The 15,958-nt window shown below is 50.0% G+C and overlaps 1 protein-coding gene across 3 annotated transcripts in view; it reads right to left on the bottom strand.

Annotated features, from left to right (window-relative positions):
• LOC139277687 (myosin-7-like) overlaps positions 1-15,958 on the bottom strand; it is a 200,988-nt gene that overhangs the window by 58,735 nt on the left and 126,295 nt on the right. For all 3 annotated transcript variants that reach the window (XM_070896516.1, XM_070896514.1, XM_070896515.1), the window contains 8 exons: positions 14,785-14,903; positions 12,453-12,602; positions 11,140-11,310; positions 10,047-10,226; positions 9,723-9,855; positions 8,738-8,817; positions 4,901-4,988; positions 3,680-3,797 (listed from right to left, as the gene is read on the bottom strand). In XM_070896516.1, coding sequence (XP_070752617.1) covers positions 3,680-3,797; positions 4,901-4,988; positions 8,738-8,817; positions 9,723-9,855; positions 10,047-10,226; positions 11,140-11,310; positions 12,453-12,602; positions 14,785-14,903 — 1,039 coding nt within the window. The remainder of the gene's footprint in view (positions 1-3,679; positions 3,798-4,900; positions 4,989-8,737; positions 8,818-9,722; positions 9,856-10,046; positions 10,227-11,139; positions 11,311-12,452; positions 12,603-14,784; positions 14,904-15,958) is intronic.

Genomic DNA, 15,958 nt, shown 5'->3' with positions numbered 1-15,958 from the left:
ATGCTGAAGGTGAAGCCTGTTGTGTCAATGATCGAAGTCACTGCATCAGTTTGGAGCAGATTTAGAGCCGAGCCTCATTGGGAGGGTGTAAGTTTTACCGCTCTGCCGTCAGACGGTGCACTCGGTGACTTTCCTGTGTTTTGATGCTGGGCTCAGTCACTATTTTTAAACGGGTTGTCGACATTTAAAATAATACGCTGTGGATTGACCTCCCGTTATTCAGTAATTTGTTAAAAATAGAACAAAGAAATATTTCTACAGTCCTGACATAAAAGACCAAACGTCCTCGGACTCCGCTGGACTCTTGCTCTGCGAGATCCCAATCAGCTGTATTGGGGGAGGGGCTGGGGACGAGGGCTCCTAATGCAGGGCGACCTCTCTCCCCGGACCCTAAGGAACTCAGCGAATGTCTGTACACAGAGTGAGTTGGCTGGAATCTGCCTCCGGAGCAACACATGTGGGCCCATGGGGGGGGGGGGGATAAGCCAGGCCAAAGGTGGGTACACTTAAGCAAAGGAGGGCACACTGGTGGGAGGGGGTCACACTGGCGGGGGGGGGCACACTGGCAGGGGGCACACTGGCCGGGGGGCACACTGGCGGGAGGGGGGCACACTGGCGGGGGGGGGGCACACTGAGTGGCACTGTCTGCGATATTTCAATGCACAATGGCAGCACTTGAGAAGCCTCTCAATGGGTCTAGGAATGGCTCCATTGTTTCAGTTCCTGCCCCGCCAACACTCGAGTACAGGGCAGCTCTCCACCTCTCCCCATCCCTTCCTTTTATAATCTTCAGGTTTATGGCCACCTGCCCACCTCTCCTGGATTTATCTCATACGGTCAGTCCTGGTAATCTCCCTGTGCTGTCGGTTAACCCAAGTATCTCAATAAACAAATCTCAGTTCTTCATAATCTCTTCTGTTCACCCCTGCAGTACACCCGGAGTATTAAAGAGTTCGGCAGCCTCATGGGGCGCAGGGTAATGTTCGCCATAGTGCGGTAAGGGGTTGGCACCCGCCAATACTGTGGCAGTGCCTCCACTAACCCCTGCACAATCTCACCCCCGCCCCGGGCAAAAAGTGTTTTGCGCCCCCCCCGGAGGTACTAACAGGCATTGCAAAAAGGGGAAATTTTATCCCCATTATGTTTGAAAGATTCTCCTGGATACAATTTCCCACTGGGACATCCTTGGCCGTGTCACAGGAACAGGAATCGACCGTATGGCCCCTCGAGCCTGTTACACCATTTACCAAATGTCACTCAGTAACTTGCTGTCAAATTCCAACTGGATGCACGAATGCATGATGGATTTAAATCTACATCCCACTCACACGGTAAGGTCCCGCCTTGTCTCTGTGGCCCCTTAACCCTTCTCAGAATGAGGGGCAAAGGGTTGAGTTTCAGGAATTCTCTTGGTGTTGTTTTAAGGAGCCATTCGACTCTAAGCTGTAAGGGGGTTAAAGGTTACTAACCCTGGGATGGTCAACAGGCCACAGCCAGGCTGACATTGACTGGACTCCCGGGGCCAAACAACAACTTGTATTTATATAGCGCCTTTAAGGTAGTGAACTGTCTTAAGGCGCTTCACAGGAGTGTTTATTACGTGATTTTAAAAAATTTGACACCAAGCTGCATAATTAGCGCAGGTGACCAAAAGCTTGGTCAAAGAGGGAGGTTTTAAGGAGCATCTTGAAGGAGGAGAGAGAGGTAGAGAGACGGAGAGGTTTAGGGAGGGAGTTCCAGAGCTTGGGGCCTAGGCAACAGAAGGCACGGCCACCAATGGTGGAGTGATTATAATCAGGGATGCTCAAGAGGGCAGAATTAGAAGAGGGCAGAATTAGAGGAGCGCAGACATCTCGGGAGGTTGTGGGGCTGGAGGAGATTACAGAGATAGGGAGGGGCGAGGCCATGGAGGGATTTGTAAACAAGGATGAGAATTTTGAAATCGAAGCGTTGCTTAACCAGAAGCCAATGTGGGTCGGCGAGCACCGGGGTGATGGGTGAGCGGGACTTGGTGTGAGTTAGGACACAGGGGCAGCGAGCACAGGGGTGATGGGTGAGCGGGACTCGGTGCAAGTTAGGACACGGGGCAGCGAGCACGGGGGTGATGGGTGAGCGCGACTCGGTGCGAGTTAGGACACGGATTGCCGAGTTTTGGATCACCTCTAGTTTACATAGGGTAGAACGTGGGAGGTCAGCCAGATGTGCATTGGAATAGTCAAGTCTAGAGGTAAAAAAGGCATTGATGAGGGTTTCAGCAGCGGATGAGCTGAGGTAAGGGCGGAGATGGGCGATGTTGTGGAGGGGGAAATAGGCGGTCTTAGTTATGCTGCGGATATGTGGGCGGAAGCTCATTTCAGGGTCAAATATGACACCAAGGTTGTGAACAATGTGGTTCAGCCTCAGACAGATGTGAGGGACAGGGATGGAGTCAGTGGCGAGGGATCGGAGTTTGTGGCGGGGACCTAAAAGAATGGCTTCGGTATTCCCAATATTCAATTGTAGAAAATTTCTGCTCATCCAGGACTGGATGTCGGACAAGCAGTCTGACAATTTAGTGACCGTGGAGGGGTGGAGAGAAGTGGTGGTGAGGTAGAGCTGGGTGTCTCAGCGTACATGTGGAAACTGACGCTGTGTTTCCGGATGATGTCACCAAGGGGCAACATGTAGATGAGAAATAGGAGGGGGCCAAGGATAGATCCTTGGGGGACACCAGAGGTAACGATGTGGGGGTGGGAAGAGAAGCCGTTGCAGGTGATTCTCTGACTACGATTCGATGGATAAGAATGGAACCAGGCGAGTGCAGTCCCACCCAGTTGGACCATGGTGGAGAGGCGTTGGAGGAGGATGGAACCAGGCGAGTGCAGTCCCACCCAGTTGGACCATGGTGGAGAGGCGTTGGAGGAGGATGGAACCAGGCGAGTGCAGTCCCACCCAGTTGGGCGATGGTGGAGAGGCGTTGGAGGAGGATGGAACCAGGCGAGTGCAGTTCCACCCAGCTGGACCATGGTTGAGAGGCGTTGGAGGAGGATGGAACCAGGCGAGTGCAGTTCCACCCAGCTGGACCATGGTTGAGAGGCGTTGGAGGAGGATGGAACCAGGCGAGTGCAGTCCCACCCAGTTGGGCGATGGTGGAGAGGCGTTGGAGGAGGATGGAACCAGGCGAGTGCAGTCCCACCCAGCTGGACCATGGTGGAGAGGCGTTGGAGGAGGATGGAGTGGTCAACCGTGTCAGAGACTGCAGACAGGTCGAGAAGAACGAGGAGGGATAGTTTGCCTTTGTCACAGGCACAAAGGATGTCATTTGTGACTTTGATGAGAGCCGTTACGATACTGTGGCAGGCGCGGAATCCGGATTGGAGAGATTCAGACATGGAATTACGGGAAAGATGGGCACGGATTTGGGAGGCGACAACACGTTCAAGGGTTTGGAGAGGAAAGCGAGGTGATGAAAAAATACCCCTCCCCAGGATTAAAACGGCCATTTTGGCCGGAGATGAAAGGTAAAGCCCTGGTCACGGCCCTGGTGTCAGTGTGAACAATCAAGTCATGATCAGTGACTGTGCAAAAAGCAACCACAATCAGCAAAGGTCTTTTACATTGTGGGTGGAGGCCCTACTGTGGCTATTTGAGGGGGTTCAAAGTTCAACACATGGACGCACCACAGCATGTGTTTCCTTACCGCTGCTTGAAGTCTGCATACAGCACTCTGTTCGGGAAACCTTTGCGGCAAATACGGATTCCTTCGAGCACGCCATTACAGCGGAGCTGGTGCAGAACCATGAACGGGTCCATCGCACCTGCACAATGGAGAACGATGAATTACCAGCCAGCAAGGACCAAGCGTTAGAATGGCCAAACCTACCCTGAACCACAGTCTCACCATCAGGTCCCATTATCCAGAGTTTGACCGTCAGGTCCCATTAACCAGAGTCTGACCATCAGGTCCCATTAACTAGAGTCTCACCGTCAGGTCCCATTAACTAGAGTCTGACCGTCAGGTCCCATTAACTAGAGTCTGACCATCAGGTCCCATTAATCAGAGTCTGACCATCAGGTCCCATTAACTAGAGTCTGACCGTCAGGTCCCATTAATCAGAGTCTCACCATCAGGTCCCATTAATCAGAGTCTGACCATCAGGTCCCATTAACCAGAGTCTGACCGTCAGGACCCGTTACATTGGGGCCTTTCCCGGGGGTGCCTGTGAACAGAGAGGATCACGACATGGGACACTTTGAAGAATGATTGTGTGGAGTGTTGGATTGAAGGGTTGAAAGTTTATTCTACACAGCACAGTTTGTCACAAGTTGTCACTTGTAGGCCGGAAGGATCATATTTCTATCGCGCTTTCACGACTTTAGGAATTCCCAAAGCGCTTTATACCCATTAAATACTTTTGAATTGTAGCCACTGTTGTAATGTTGGAAACACGGCAGCCAAAATGTGCACAGCAGGATTCCACAAACAACAATGATCAGATAATCTGTTTTAGTGATGTTGGTTGGGGGATGAATATTGACCAGGACACTGGGGAGAACTCCCCAGATCTAGTTCAGGAGGGGGCATTTGCCTGAGCCTACTGCTGAGGCATGTTGTTGGGCCGGAGTGGAGGGATCTCTTCATTGCATTTAGTTCATAACTGACTTGAGGAATAGGAGGGGGAAAGGTATTTTGTGTGTGGAAAACGTTTCATTGATCACTATGTGGACAAGAAACTTCCTCCCACAGACACACACACACAAATGTACTTAATGGATCGTTAGGGGGGCAATCCCAACAGGACAGCTTGTGTCAGTCACACTGGAGTATTCTTGGGATCAGTGTTACACATTGACATAGCTCAGATCGCCACCTGAACATTCACCTCCTAGTAACAGCACCAGGCTGGATGGAGCCAAGTACCTGGAGTCTTGGATTCGTTGGGAATGATACAGCGCACAAAATGAGGCTGGGTCTGTCGCAAGTTGGTCATCAGCTTGTTGAGGTTCTCCTGTGGTGATGAAAGAAAGAAGTTTGTTACTGCAGGTGCCTTCTTCAAGATTGGGCTCAGAATTTGCTGAACAATTCTATAGCTAACAATCTGCTCTTCACACAAAAACTATTAAAGTTACCCTTTCTCTTGAACTTTCTCCCATCCCGACCTCAACCCCTGTCCCTAACTCATGCCGAGGTTGTGAGGTCACTGGCACCTGTGTGAGCATGCACACTGTGTAGATGCTCGCTGGTTAATAGGGGATCCTCATTGGTTAATGGGGGATCCTCTCTGGTTAATAGGGGATACTAGAAATTTACAGTACAGGAAGCCATTTCGGCCCATCGTGTCCATGCCTGCCGACCAAGAGCTACCCAGCCTATTCCCACTTTCCAGCTCTGGGTCCGTAGCCCTGTAGGTTACGGCACTTCAGGTGCACAGCCAAGTACTTTTTAAATGTGGTGAGGGTTTCTGCCTCTACCACCCTTTCAGGCCGTGAGTTCCAGACCCCCACCACCCTCTGGGTGAAAGAATTTCCCCTCAAACCCCCATTAAACCTCCTACCAATTACTTTAAATCTATGCCCCTGGTTGTTGACCCCTCTGCTAAGGGATTAGGCCCTTCCTATCCACTCTATCCAGGCCCCTCATAATTTTATACACCTCAATAAGGTCTTCCCTCAGCCTCCTCTGTTCCAAGGAAAACAAACCCAGCATCTCCAATCTTTCCTCATAGTTAAAATTCTCCAGTCCCGGCAACATTCTCGTAAAGCTCCTCAGTAATCTCTCTCGTGCAATCACATCTTTCCTGCTATGTGGTGACCAGAACTGCACGCAGTACTCCAGCTGTGGCCTAACTAGTGCTTTATACAGTTCAAGCATAACCTCCCTACTCTTGTATTCCATGCTTTGGCTAATAAAGGCAAGTATTCCGTATGCCTTCTTAACCACCTTATCTACCTTTCCTGCTACCCTCAGGGATCTGTGGACACGCACTCCAAGGTCCCTCTGTTCCTCTACACTTCTCAGTGTCCTACCATTTATTGTGTATTCCCTTGCCTTGTTAGCCCTCCCCAAATGCATTACCTCACACTTCCCCGAATTGAATTCCATTTGCCACTGTTCTGCCCACCTGACCATTACATTGATAGCTTCCTGCAGTCTACAGCTTTCTTCTTCATTATCAACCACACAGCCTATTTTAGTATCATCTGCAAACCTCTTAATCATACCCCTTATATTCAAGTCTAAATCATTGATATATACCACAAAAAGCAAGGGACCCAGTACTGAGCCCTGCAGGACCCTACTACAAACAGCCTTCCAGTCACAAAAACACCCATTGACCATTACCCTTCGCTTCCTGCCTCTCAGCCAACTTTGGACAAACTTGTCACTTTGCCCTGGATCCCATGGGCTTTTACTTTTGTGACTAGTCTACCATGTGGGACCTAATCAAAAGCTTTGCTGAAGTCCATATACACTACATCATACGCACTACCCTCATCGACCTTCCTGGTTACCTCCTCGAAAAATTCAATCAAGTTAGTCAGACATGACCTTCCCTTAACAAATCCATGTTGTCTGTCCTTGATTAATCCATGTCTTTCTAAATGAAGATTTATCCTGTCCTTCACAATTTTTTCCATTGATTTTCCCATCACCGAGGTTACGATCCTCTCTGGTTAATAGGAGATGCTCCGGGTAATAGGGGAGCCTCTGGAGTTGAGCGACAGATATTGTAGTTTTCTTTTCCTGGTGACAGTGTGCCGTTGTTCCAAGCAATATTAAGGGTGAGGGGATATGATTGGTTTGGGATGCCGCTGCGTTTATTTCCCCATCAGGACTTATCCGGCTGTCGTTCTTTTTCAAAACTTAACACATTCTACTCTTCAGCAGATAGTGAGTAGAAAGATAGCACAGACTTAAAGTGATGTTCATTCATAAATTAGCTAAACATCACTGCAAGTCTTAACTACCTTGATCTCATTGTCAGGTCAGAAAGAAATCACAAGGTCAGTTCGGATTAAGGAAGCTTTTAGGCATTTCATCTCATCCATCCCGAATCCCAACATTCCCACTGAGCCAAGCTGTCTCCAAGAAGCCTTAGTAAATGGTTAAGAATGGGATCATCTATTAAAAAGTATAACCTCCCTCTTTAGCCTTTGGAATCCTCGCTTAATAAATCCAACAAGGAATTCAGGAGAAACTTCTTTACCCAGAGAGTGGGGAGAATGTGGAACTCGCTGTCACAGGGAGGGGTTGAGGCGAATAGTATCGATACATTTAAGGGGAGGCTGGACAAACATATGAGGGAAAAGGGAACCGAGGGTTATGCTGATAGAGTTAGATGAGGAAAGGCGGGAGGAGGCTCGAGGGGAGCATAAACACCGGCATGGACTGGTTGGGCCGAATGGCCTGTTTCTGTGCTGTATATCCCATACAATCCTATGTATGGTCACCCTGTTTAAAGTTTGGTGGTATCTGCTACCTGATACATGTTTGATAGGGGAGAGATGGGGCCAGGCTGATGTGATAATTCTTAGTTATTGAGCATCTGGGGAAAGGATTTTATTTGAATTACGAAGAGAGCTATTCGCACAGTCACAGTGGGCACTGTACTGATCTAGCTCGGGGCTCCAGCTTCTGAATGCTGGGTAAGGTGAGGGTGTGACCATCTCCTCTCTCCGCCCACTGTCAGGATAGGATTACAAATACATTTGGGCCAATCTCAGCCTAGCTGACCTGAACGTTGAGTTTACAACTACCTGTAACTTTCCACAAATTTGCACTGAATAAACAATCTCACTTGGCGAGGACTGGTGTGAGAAATGGAGCTCAGAAGGGCTCTGGGTTTCAGGTACATTATTTGAACAGGATAGAGTGAGCTTTACTCTGTATCTCACCGTGCTGTAGCTGACCTGGCAATGCTTGGGGTGCCCATAGTTCCAGTGCCAACATCCTTTGCCTTAATTGGAACTAAAATTTGACCAAAGCAAGAAAGAACGTTTCCTGGGATATGTACAAGGAGAAAATCTTATTGGGATTGACTGAGGGCAGTCTCGGGCACTTTGATTGGGTCACTGGTAATGTTATGGTGCTCTCCAATTGTTCCACTATCTCCCGCTCTGTCTAGGTTCTTTCCGTACTATCTCAGGTTTGAAGTATTAGAAAGAACAAAATATAATGGAGTGTTTTCCAATGACTATTACATTGAGTGATTCCGTTTCACCCTCTGTCTCGTATAGTAACTAATCCGGAGAATTCGGGCAGTTTTTGTACAATAAAATTTAAAGTATCCAATAATTTGATTACAAAAAATGTGAAGAACATTGTAACACAGGAATCTAGAGCTCAAAAAATAGAAATATTTGATCATTTGGATTAAGTGACTTTGAATTAAGAGGCACTAAGTGTTGCTGAATTGTAGGATCAGTTTGCATTTTTTCATATCGAACTATTAATAATGTTTCACAATTTCAATCAGTGGATTTTTGTCACTAACTATTTGAGTGGATATTGAAATTCAAACTGTTCCATCATTGGCCGGGTCACTTCCCAGCAGTTTAAGATGTTTCAGGCGAAGCGATGTGGAATGAAACTCGGTCAGATTCTGATACTGGTGCACGCACTCTGAGTGAAGGAAGCTGTATATCGCCCCATGGAGTGTATCGGAGGGTGAGATTACAATTGGCCAACATTTGAGGAGTGCGGAGTGTGCACAAAAAGCCAGTTTGAAGCTGGATTGTACACAGAGTTGAATCTTACTTTATGTAACTGGGAGACAGTCTGGAAAGACGCAGCTTTCTTCCGCTTTTCCTTTGTCCCAGACTTGCTCTGCTCCTGGGCTGGAATGAAAGGAGAAGAGTGAAAAATAAAATATTTATTATATGGGAGTCGGTGGGTACAGCCACTTCCAGCAGTAAGTGCACCCAGAAAATCCCAGAATTAATCCCGGTCTCAGTGACGAGTCAGCAGGATATCGAGGTACTGGTACAGTCAGGGCACAGCCGGGGGCATTGGCCTGTGTTAAACCTGAATTGAGAGTGCTTAATACAGACTCTAGGTTAAAGTATTCACAACTACTTCATCTCTTACTTGCTCCATGAGCAGGGAAGGTTCCAGAATTGTGCCTGGCCCGTGGTCCGATTGATTGTGTCTGCACTTCATTGCTGGTGATTGGGGGTTGAGATCGGGATCTGGGTCCAGGTCAGAATGAGGTCGGATTCAGGGTTGAGATTTGAGGCCGGTGTCGTAATTTGGGGGCCAGGGTCAGAGTGGGGTCAGGGTTGGAGTCAGGGGTCGGGTCAGATTCAGGGTTGAGTCGGGTCAGGTCAGATTCAGGGTCAGAGTGGGGTCAGGGTTGGAGTCAGGGGTCGGGTCAGATTGGGGTTCGGGTCTGGAGTCAGGTTTGGGGTTGGTGTCGTAATTCGGGAGTCGGAGTCAGGTTGGGGTCGGATTCAGGGTCGGGAGTCGGGGTCAGTGTGGGGTCAGGTTGGGGTCGGGGTCAGCGTGGGGTCAGGTTGGGGTTGGATTCAGGGTCGGGAGTCGGAGTCGGGTTGGGGTCGGGAGTCAGGGTCAGTGTGGGGTCAGGGTCGGTGTGGGGGTTTGGGGTCGGGGGTCAGGGTCTGGGCCTACATGGACGGGAAGCAACAGACCACAGTCCCTGTCCTGACTGTTGGAAAGTTTCAGTCTGAGGCACTCAGCTGGACAAAGAACAGGAACAGATATTAACAAGTTGAAAATAATTTACCTATTTCGGCACCGATATAATTTTCATACAAGCTGGCCAACAGCTTGTTGGAAGATTTCTGAAAGATTGCCACCACTGTCTCATTCAGAGGGTCCTTGTTTTTATTCAGCCACCCATTAATATTGTAAGGAACCTGTGGGAAAATCAAAAGTAATCCCCGTGGAGATCAAGACTCAGCAACAAAACGTGTCGGACTGGAGCCCAGTGAATCTCAGTTAACTCTTTCACTTACTGAGCGTCCCCTTAAACAGGCCCTGTCACATTCTCTCTCACACTCTCTCTCTGATACACTGTTATATCTGTGTAATAATTTATCACACTTACCACACCAGCGTAGTGAACCAGCTCGAAATGAGCCTCATATTTGCGTTTTTTGTCTGGCCGAGGTTTCTGCAGGTTGGGCGATTTCCCCAGGTGATTGTCATACAGCTTGGCTTTGAATGACATGTCGGTGGCTTTTGGGAACATGCATTCCTCCTCCAGGATTGACAGGATGCCCAACGGCTGAGTCAAACAGCGAATAAACAGTCAGTGAGTTAAGCACGCTTTCTCACTTCCCGCCAATTCCCTTCCCGCCAATTCCCTTCCCTCTCCGCCTTTTCCGAGGTTGTTACCTCCTCCCTGAGGTAAAGTTCCATGGCAGCAGTTGCCCTCTGGGCCTCACCCTGCGTAAGAACCTCTATTTGACTGGGGGTGGCATCACAGTGAGTGGGATTCTAGCCTTTGTCGTAGCCGTCATGTAAGAACCGGGACAATTTTTCCCTGATATTCCCGGGTCCGGAATCCAGTTGTGGCCCCTTAGCATGATGGCAACTGAGATCAACTAACTGTGCACAGACTGGGAATTGAACTGGGGTCTCCCTGGTCTAGCTCAGTCAAAGAGGTAGGTTTTAAGGAGAGTCTTAAAGAGGGAAAGAGAGGTAGCGAGGGGGGAGAGGTTTAGGGAGGGAGTTCCAGAGCTCAGGACCCAGGCAGCTGAAGGCACAGCTACCGATGGTGCAGTGATTACAAACAAGGATACTCAAGAGGCCAGAATTGGAGGAGTGCAGAGATCTCGGGGGGAAGGGGGGGGGGGGGTTGTGGGGCTGGAGGAGATTAGAGATAGGGAGGGGTGAAGCCATGGAGGGATTTGAACACGAGAATGAGAATTTTAAAATCGAGGCATTACTGGAGCGGGAACCAATGTAGGTCAGCGAGCACAGGGGGTGGTGGATGAGCGGGACTCGGTGCGAGTTAGGATACGGGTCAGGTTGGAATAGAGGGCGAGAGGAACAAACCTACGGAAGGATCTGCAAACTACAACAAATATTTTAACTGAATTTTCTGGACATGCAACAAAAATGTGTATGTCAAAAGATCGTTTTTCCCTAAAATATTTTACATTTGAAAGAGATGAACGGTTTGCACAAGTCTCTACCTTTTCAATAAGATCAATACAAGCCTGCAGATCCAGGCCAAAGTCAATGAAGACCCAATCGATTCCCTCCTTCTTATATTCCTCCTGTTCCAGCACAAACATGTGGTGATTGAAAAACTGTTGCAGTTTCTCATTTGTGTAGTTGATGCAGAGCTGCTCGAAGCTATTAAACTGTAGGACCAGAGAGAGAGAGAGGAAGGGAGGGGGGAGGGAGAGAGAGAGAGAGAGAGAGAGGAAGGGAGAGGGAGGGAGGGAGGGGGAGGGAGGGAGGGAGGGGAGGGGGAGAGAGGGAGGGAGGGGGAGAGAGAGAGGGGGAGGGGGAGGGAGAGAGAGAGAGAGAGAGAGAGGAAGGGAGGGGGAGGGAGAGAGAGAGAGAGAGAGGAAGGGAGGGGGAGGGAGAGAGAGAGAGAGAGAGGAAGGGAGAGGGAGGGAGAGAGAGAGAGAGAGAGAGAGAGGGAGGGAGGGAGGGGGAGGGGGAGAGAGGGAGGGAGAGAGAGGGAGAGAGGAAGGGATAGAGAGGGAGAGAGAGAAGGCGAGAGAGAGAGAGAGAGAGAGAGAAGGCAAGAGGGAGAGGGAGGGAGGGGGAGGGAGAGAGAGAGAGGGAAGAAAGGAAGGGGAGAGAGAGAGAGAGAGAAGGAGAAAGGAGAGAGAGAAAGAAAGCGGGAGAGAGAGGAAGGTAGGGAGATGGAGAGACAGAGAGAGGGGGAGGGAGGGAGAGAGAGAGAGCATTAATAGTTATACAGGATGTGGTCTGTAATTGTTGGACTGAATGCCTGGAGACAGAGTGAGACGATGGGTTCTATTATGGGTTGTAAAGTCCCTACACCTTCCAGCATGCTCAGATTCAGAGTGTGACTGCTCGGTGATCTGTGTTCGGGAGGGGGATTTCAACCCCACCCCCGCCTGACAGTTACCAGGGGGGCAGTTAAAATAGAGTAGGGGATTGACCCTGACCTGGCCGTGTAATTGAAGGCAGCAAGGACGCCCGCTGAGCGATTCATGCACACTTCCTTGGTGAACGCCTGCATTGACTAGAATAGAGAACACGAAGAGGCTATTCAGCCCATTGTGTCAGCACTGGTTCTTTGCTAGACTTTGACAAGCCCCTTGATATCCAGAAAAGCTTTAATGAGGTCACTGCAAAGTCTCTTTTCAATTGGAAAGTTCAGCTTTTTACACAAAAACAGCATTTCCTGATGGTTGGATGAATTAGCTAGAGTTAACGACCTGCGGACCTTCGACCGGTCACTCTCACATTTCCCACCTTATCGGCTTCGGTTTTAAATGGATTGCAGTTGTAGTCAGGGACTTACATCAAATATTTCAAAACCTGCGATGTCCAGCACTCCGATGAAGAACTGCCTTGATAACTTAGTGTCCAAGGTCTTATTGATCCGAGTGACCATCCACTTAAACATGCGATCATAAGTGGCCTTCCCCAGAGCCCCCACAGCATAATTGACCTGCAAGGGAAGAAATTACATTTCACCAATGTCGAACCTTTCTCTGCAGTGGCTTAAAGGTGACCAATGATGTGATCTGGGCAGATCCATGCCCCTCAATTACTGGCTCTTCAACAACTTGCATTTATATAACAAAATTAAATATCCCAAGACACTTCACAGGAGCGTTATCAAACAAAACCTGACACCAAGCCACATATGGAAATATTAGGGCAGGTGACCAAATGCTTGGTCAAAGAGTTAGGTTTTAAGGAGCGTCATAAAGGAAGAGAGAGAGGAAGTGAGGGTTAGGCAGGGAATTCCAGAGTTAGGGCAAGGTCACCGATGGTGGAATGCTCAAGAGGGCAGAATTAGAGGAGCGCAGAGATCTCGGGGGGTTGTGGGGCTGGAGAAGGTTACAGATGGGACGAGGGCCATGGAGGGATTTGAACACAAGCATGTAAACTTTAAAATCAAGATATTGCGGAGTCAATGTAAGTGAACAAGCACAGGGGCAATGGGTGAGCGGGACTCGGGGCGAGTTAGGACACGGGGCAGTGAGCACAGGGGGGGATGGGCGAGTGGGACTCGGGGCGAGTTAGGACACGGGGCAGTGAGCACAGGGGGTGATGGGTGAGCGGGACTCGGGGCGAGTTAGGACACGGGGCAGTGAGCACACGGGGTGATGGGTGAGCGGGTCTGGGTGCGAGTTAGGACACGGGGCAATGAGCACAGGGGGTGATGGGTGAGCAGGACTTGGTGCGAGTTAGGACACGGGGCAGTGAGCACAGGGGGCGATAAGTGAGCAGGACTCGGTGCAAGTTAGGACACGGGACAGCGAGCACAGAGGCAATGGGTGAGCGGGACACGGTGCGAGTTAGGACAAGGGGCAGCGAGCAGAGAGGCAATGGGTGAGCGGGACTCGGTGCGAGTTAGGACACGGAGTAGCGAGCACAGGGGGTGATGGGTGAGCGGGACTCGGTGCGAGTTAGGACACGGGGCAGCGAGCACAGGGGGTGATGGGCGAGTGGGACTCGGTGCGAGTTAGGACACGGGGCAGTGAGCACAGGGGGCGATAAGTGAGCAGGACTCGGTGCAAGTTAGGACACGGGACAGCGAGCACAGAGGCAATGGGTGAGCGGGACACGGTGCGAGTTAGGACATGGGCAGCAGAGTTTTGGTTGAGCTCAGGTTGACGGAGGTGGTGTCGGTGATGCAGCAGATGGGGGCGTAAGCTCATCTGTTCCATGCTCAGAGGCTGCTTTTCAATTGTCCTCGAGTTCTCAAAACCCTATTTTGTCTCTCTTCCCACCACCATAAAGCTTCTAAATCCCGTTGTGTCCGTGCCTCTGGCCACACCGTTCCTTCTATACCATCGGAGATGTTGTTCCAGAGTCCTCCCAGTGTAGGATGGTCAGGAATCAATGCCCAGGGTAGAAACAGGGTCAGAATCCTGGAACTCCCTCCCTAACAGCACTGTGGGAGCACCTTCACCACACGGACTGCAGCGGTTCAAGAAGGCAGCTCACCACCCCCTTCTCGAGGGGCAATTAGGGATGGGCAATAAATGCTGGCCTTGCCAGTGATGCCCACATCCCAGGAATAAATTAAATAGAACATGGCTCCTGATGTCTGAGGGAAACAGGGCACGTGCGGGCATTCTCGCACTGGAAGTTCTGTCCCTTCTGCCAAGATCAGCCTGGTGTGCTGGCTCCCACAAACACCGGCTTCATTACCTTTAAACTGGTCCCTTTGACAATGGGAACCAGCTTCTCATGCTGCTGGTAGGTACCCAGACCCCCATATCACACGCTCGCTTACCTCTGGCAAGTGCCCAGGAACTGACCGGTCATCAGCGGGGTCAGGGGCAGCGGACGTTCCCTGGGTTAATATTTCCCCCCAAAATACCACAGCACAGGATAAAGTGGCAGTGTGCTGTGTGTGTGATCCATAGACCCAGGAGGCCCCTGCTGTGAGTTAGCTGATGTCAATCGGGACAGCACCAAGGGTGGAGGTCACTGGTCAGTGAGCAATCAGTGAGTGGGCAATGAGACGGTCACCTGTTTGACCTCCATCTGTGGAACACGCTGAGATACTGGGAGCGCCAAAAAGAGACGGAAAAATATCAAATCATTTATTTTTTTTTAAAATGGGAAATAACTAAGCCGGGAAATATTAAATACAATGAAATATTTTGTACTACCTGGGCGACGGTCTGACCCTTGGTCACCCATTCATTCCCTACTTTCACCCGGGGATGGAGCAGCGCTTTCACCAGGTCGGCGGAGCTGACACCCATCAGGTAAGCAGCCTTGTCGGTATCTGCAACGTCAAAGATCAAAGTTACTGTGAGAATCAGTAATCCCCACAACCAATCCCATTTCAAACCGAGGTAGTGAATGGGCCCCGGGGAGTGAATGGGCCCCGGGGAGTGAATAGGCCCCGGGGAGTGAATGGGCCCCGGGGAGTGAATGGGCCCCGGGGAGTGAATGGGCCCCGGGGAGTGAATGGGCCCCGGGGAGTGAATGGTGAACTTGGAATACCTTTTTATTTGGAGTTCAGGGTAGGATGGGAATGATTCTCAGCTGTGAGAGTGTAATGTGTGAAATGTCACAGCACATTCGTGGTGGTGTGCAACTGTCCCCTACCCTCACACTTACCGTCACCAGATCAATAGACGGCGGTAATTCCAACCTGTCTCAACTGGCAGGAAACTGACAGAATCAGGTGCAAAGCCGCATTCACCCCTCGATCGGCTTTACTCTCCATTGAGCGAGGAGCAAAACCAGCCTTCTACCAATCCTGTGAGCTTTACTCTGTATCTAACCCATGCTGTACCTGCCCTGGGAGTGTTTGATGGGACAGTGTAGAGGGAGCTTTACTCTGTATCTAACCCCCTGTACCTGCCCTGGGAGTGTTTGATGGGACAGTGTAGAGGGAGCTTTACTCTGTATCTAACCCCCTGTACCTGCCCTGCGAGTGTTTGATGGGACAGTGTAAACATAGAACATAGAAAATAGGTGCAAGAGTCGGCCTTCGAACCTGCACCACCATTCAATAAGATCATGGCTGATCATGCAACTGCAGTACCCCATTCCTGCTTTCTCTCCATACCCCTTGATCCCTTTACCCGTAAGGGCCACATTTAACTCCCTTTTGAATATATCTAACGAACTGGCCTCAACAACTGAACAGCACTGAACCTTGCAGTACCCCACTAGTCACTGCCTGCCATTCTGAAAAGGACCCTTTTATTCCTACTCTTTGCTTCCTGTCTGCCAACCAGTTCTCTATCCATGTCAATACATTACCCCCAATACATTGTGCTTTAATTTTGCGCACCAATCTCGTGTGTGGGACCTTGTCAAAAGCCTTTT

Source organism: Pristiophorus japonicus, chromosome 12, assembly GCF_044704955.1.
Source record: "Pristiophorus japonicus isolate sPriJap1 chromosome 12, sPriJap1.hap1, whole genome shotgun sequence".
In the NCBI taxonomy this organism is placed as follows: Eukaryota; Metazoa; Chordata; class Chondrichthyes; family Pristiophoridae; genus Pristiophorus; species Pristiophorus japonicus.
The sequence above is the reverse complement of the archived record's forward strand: the minus strand, read 5'-3'. Positions and strand labels throughout refer to the sequence as shown.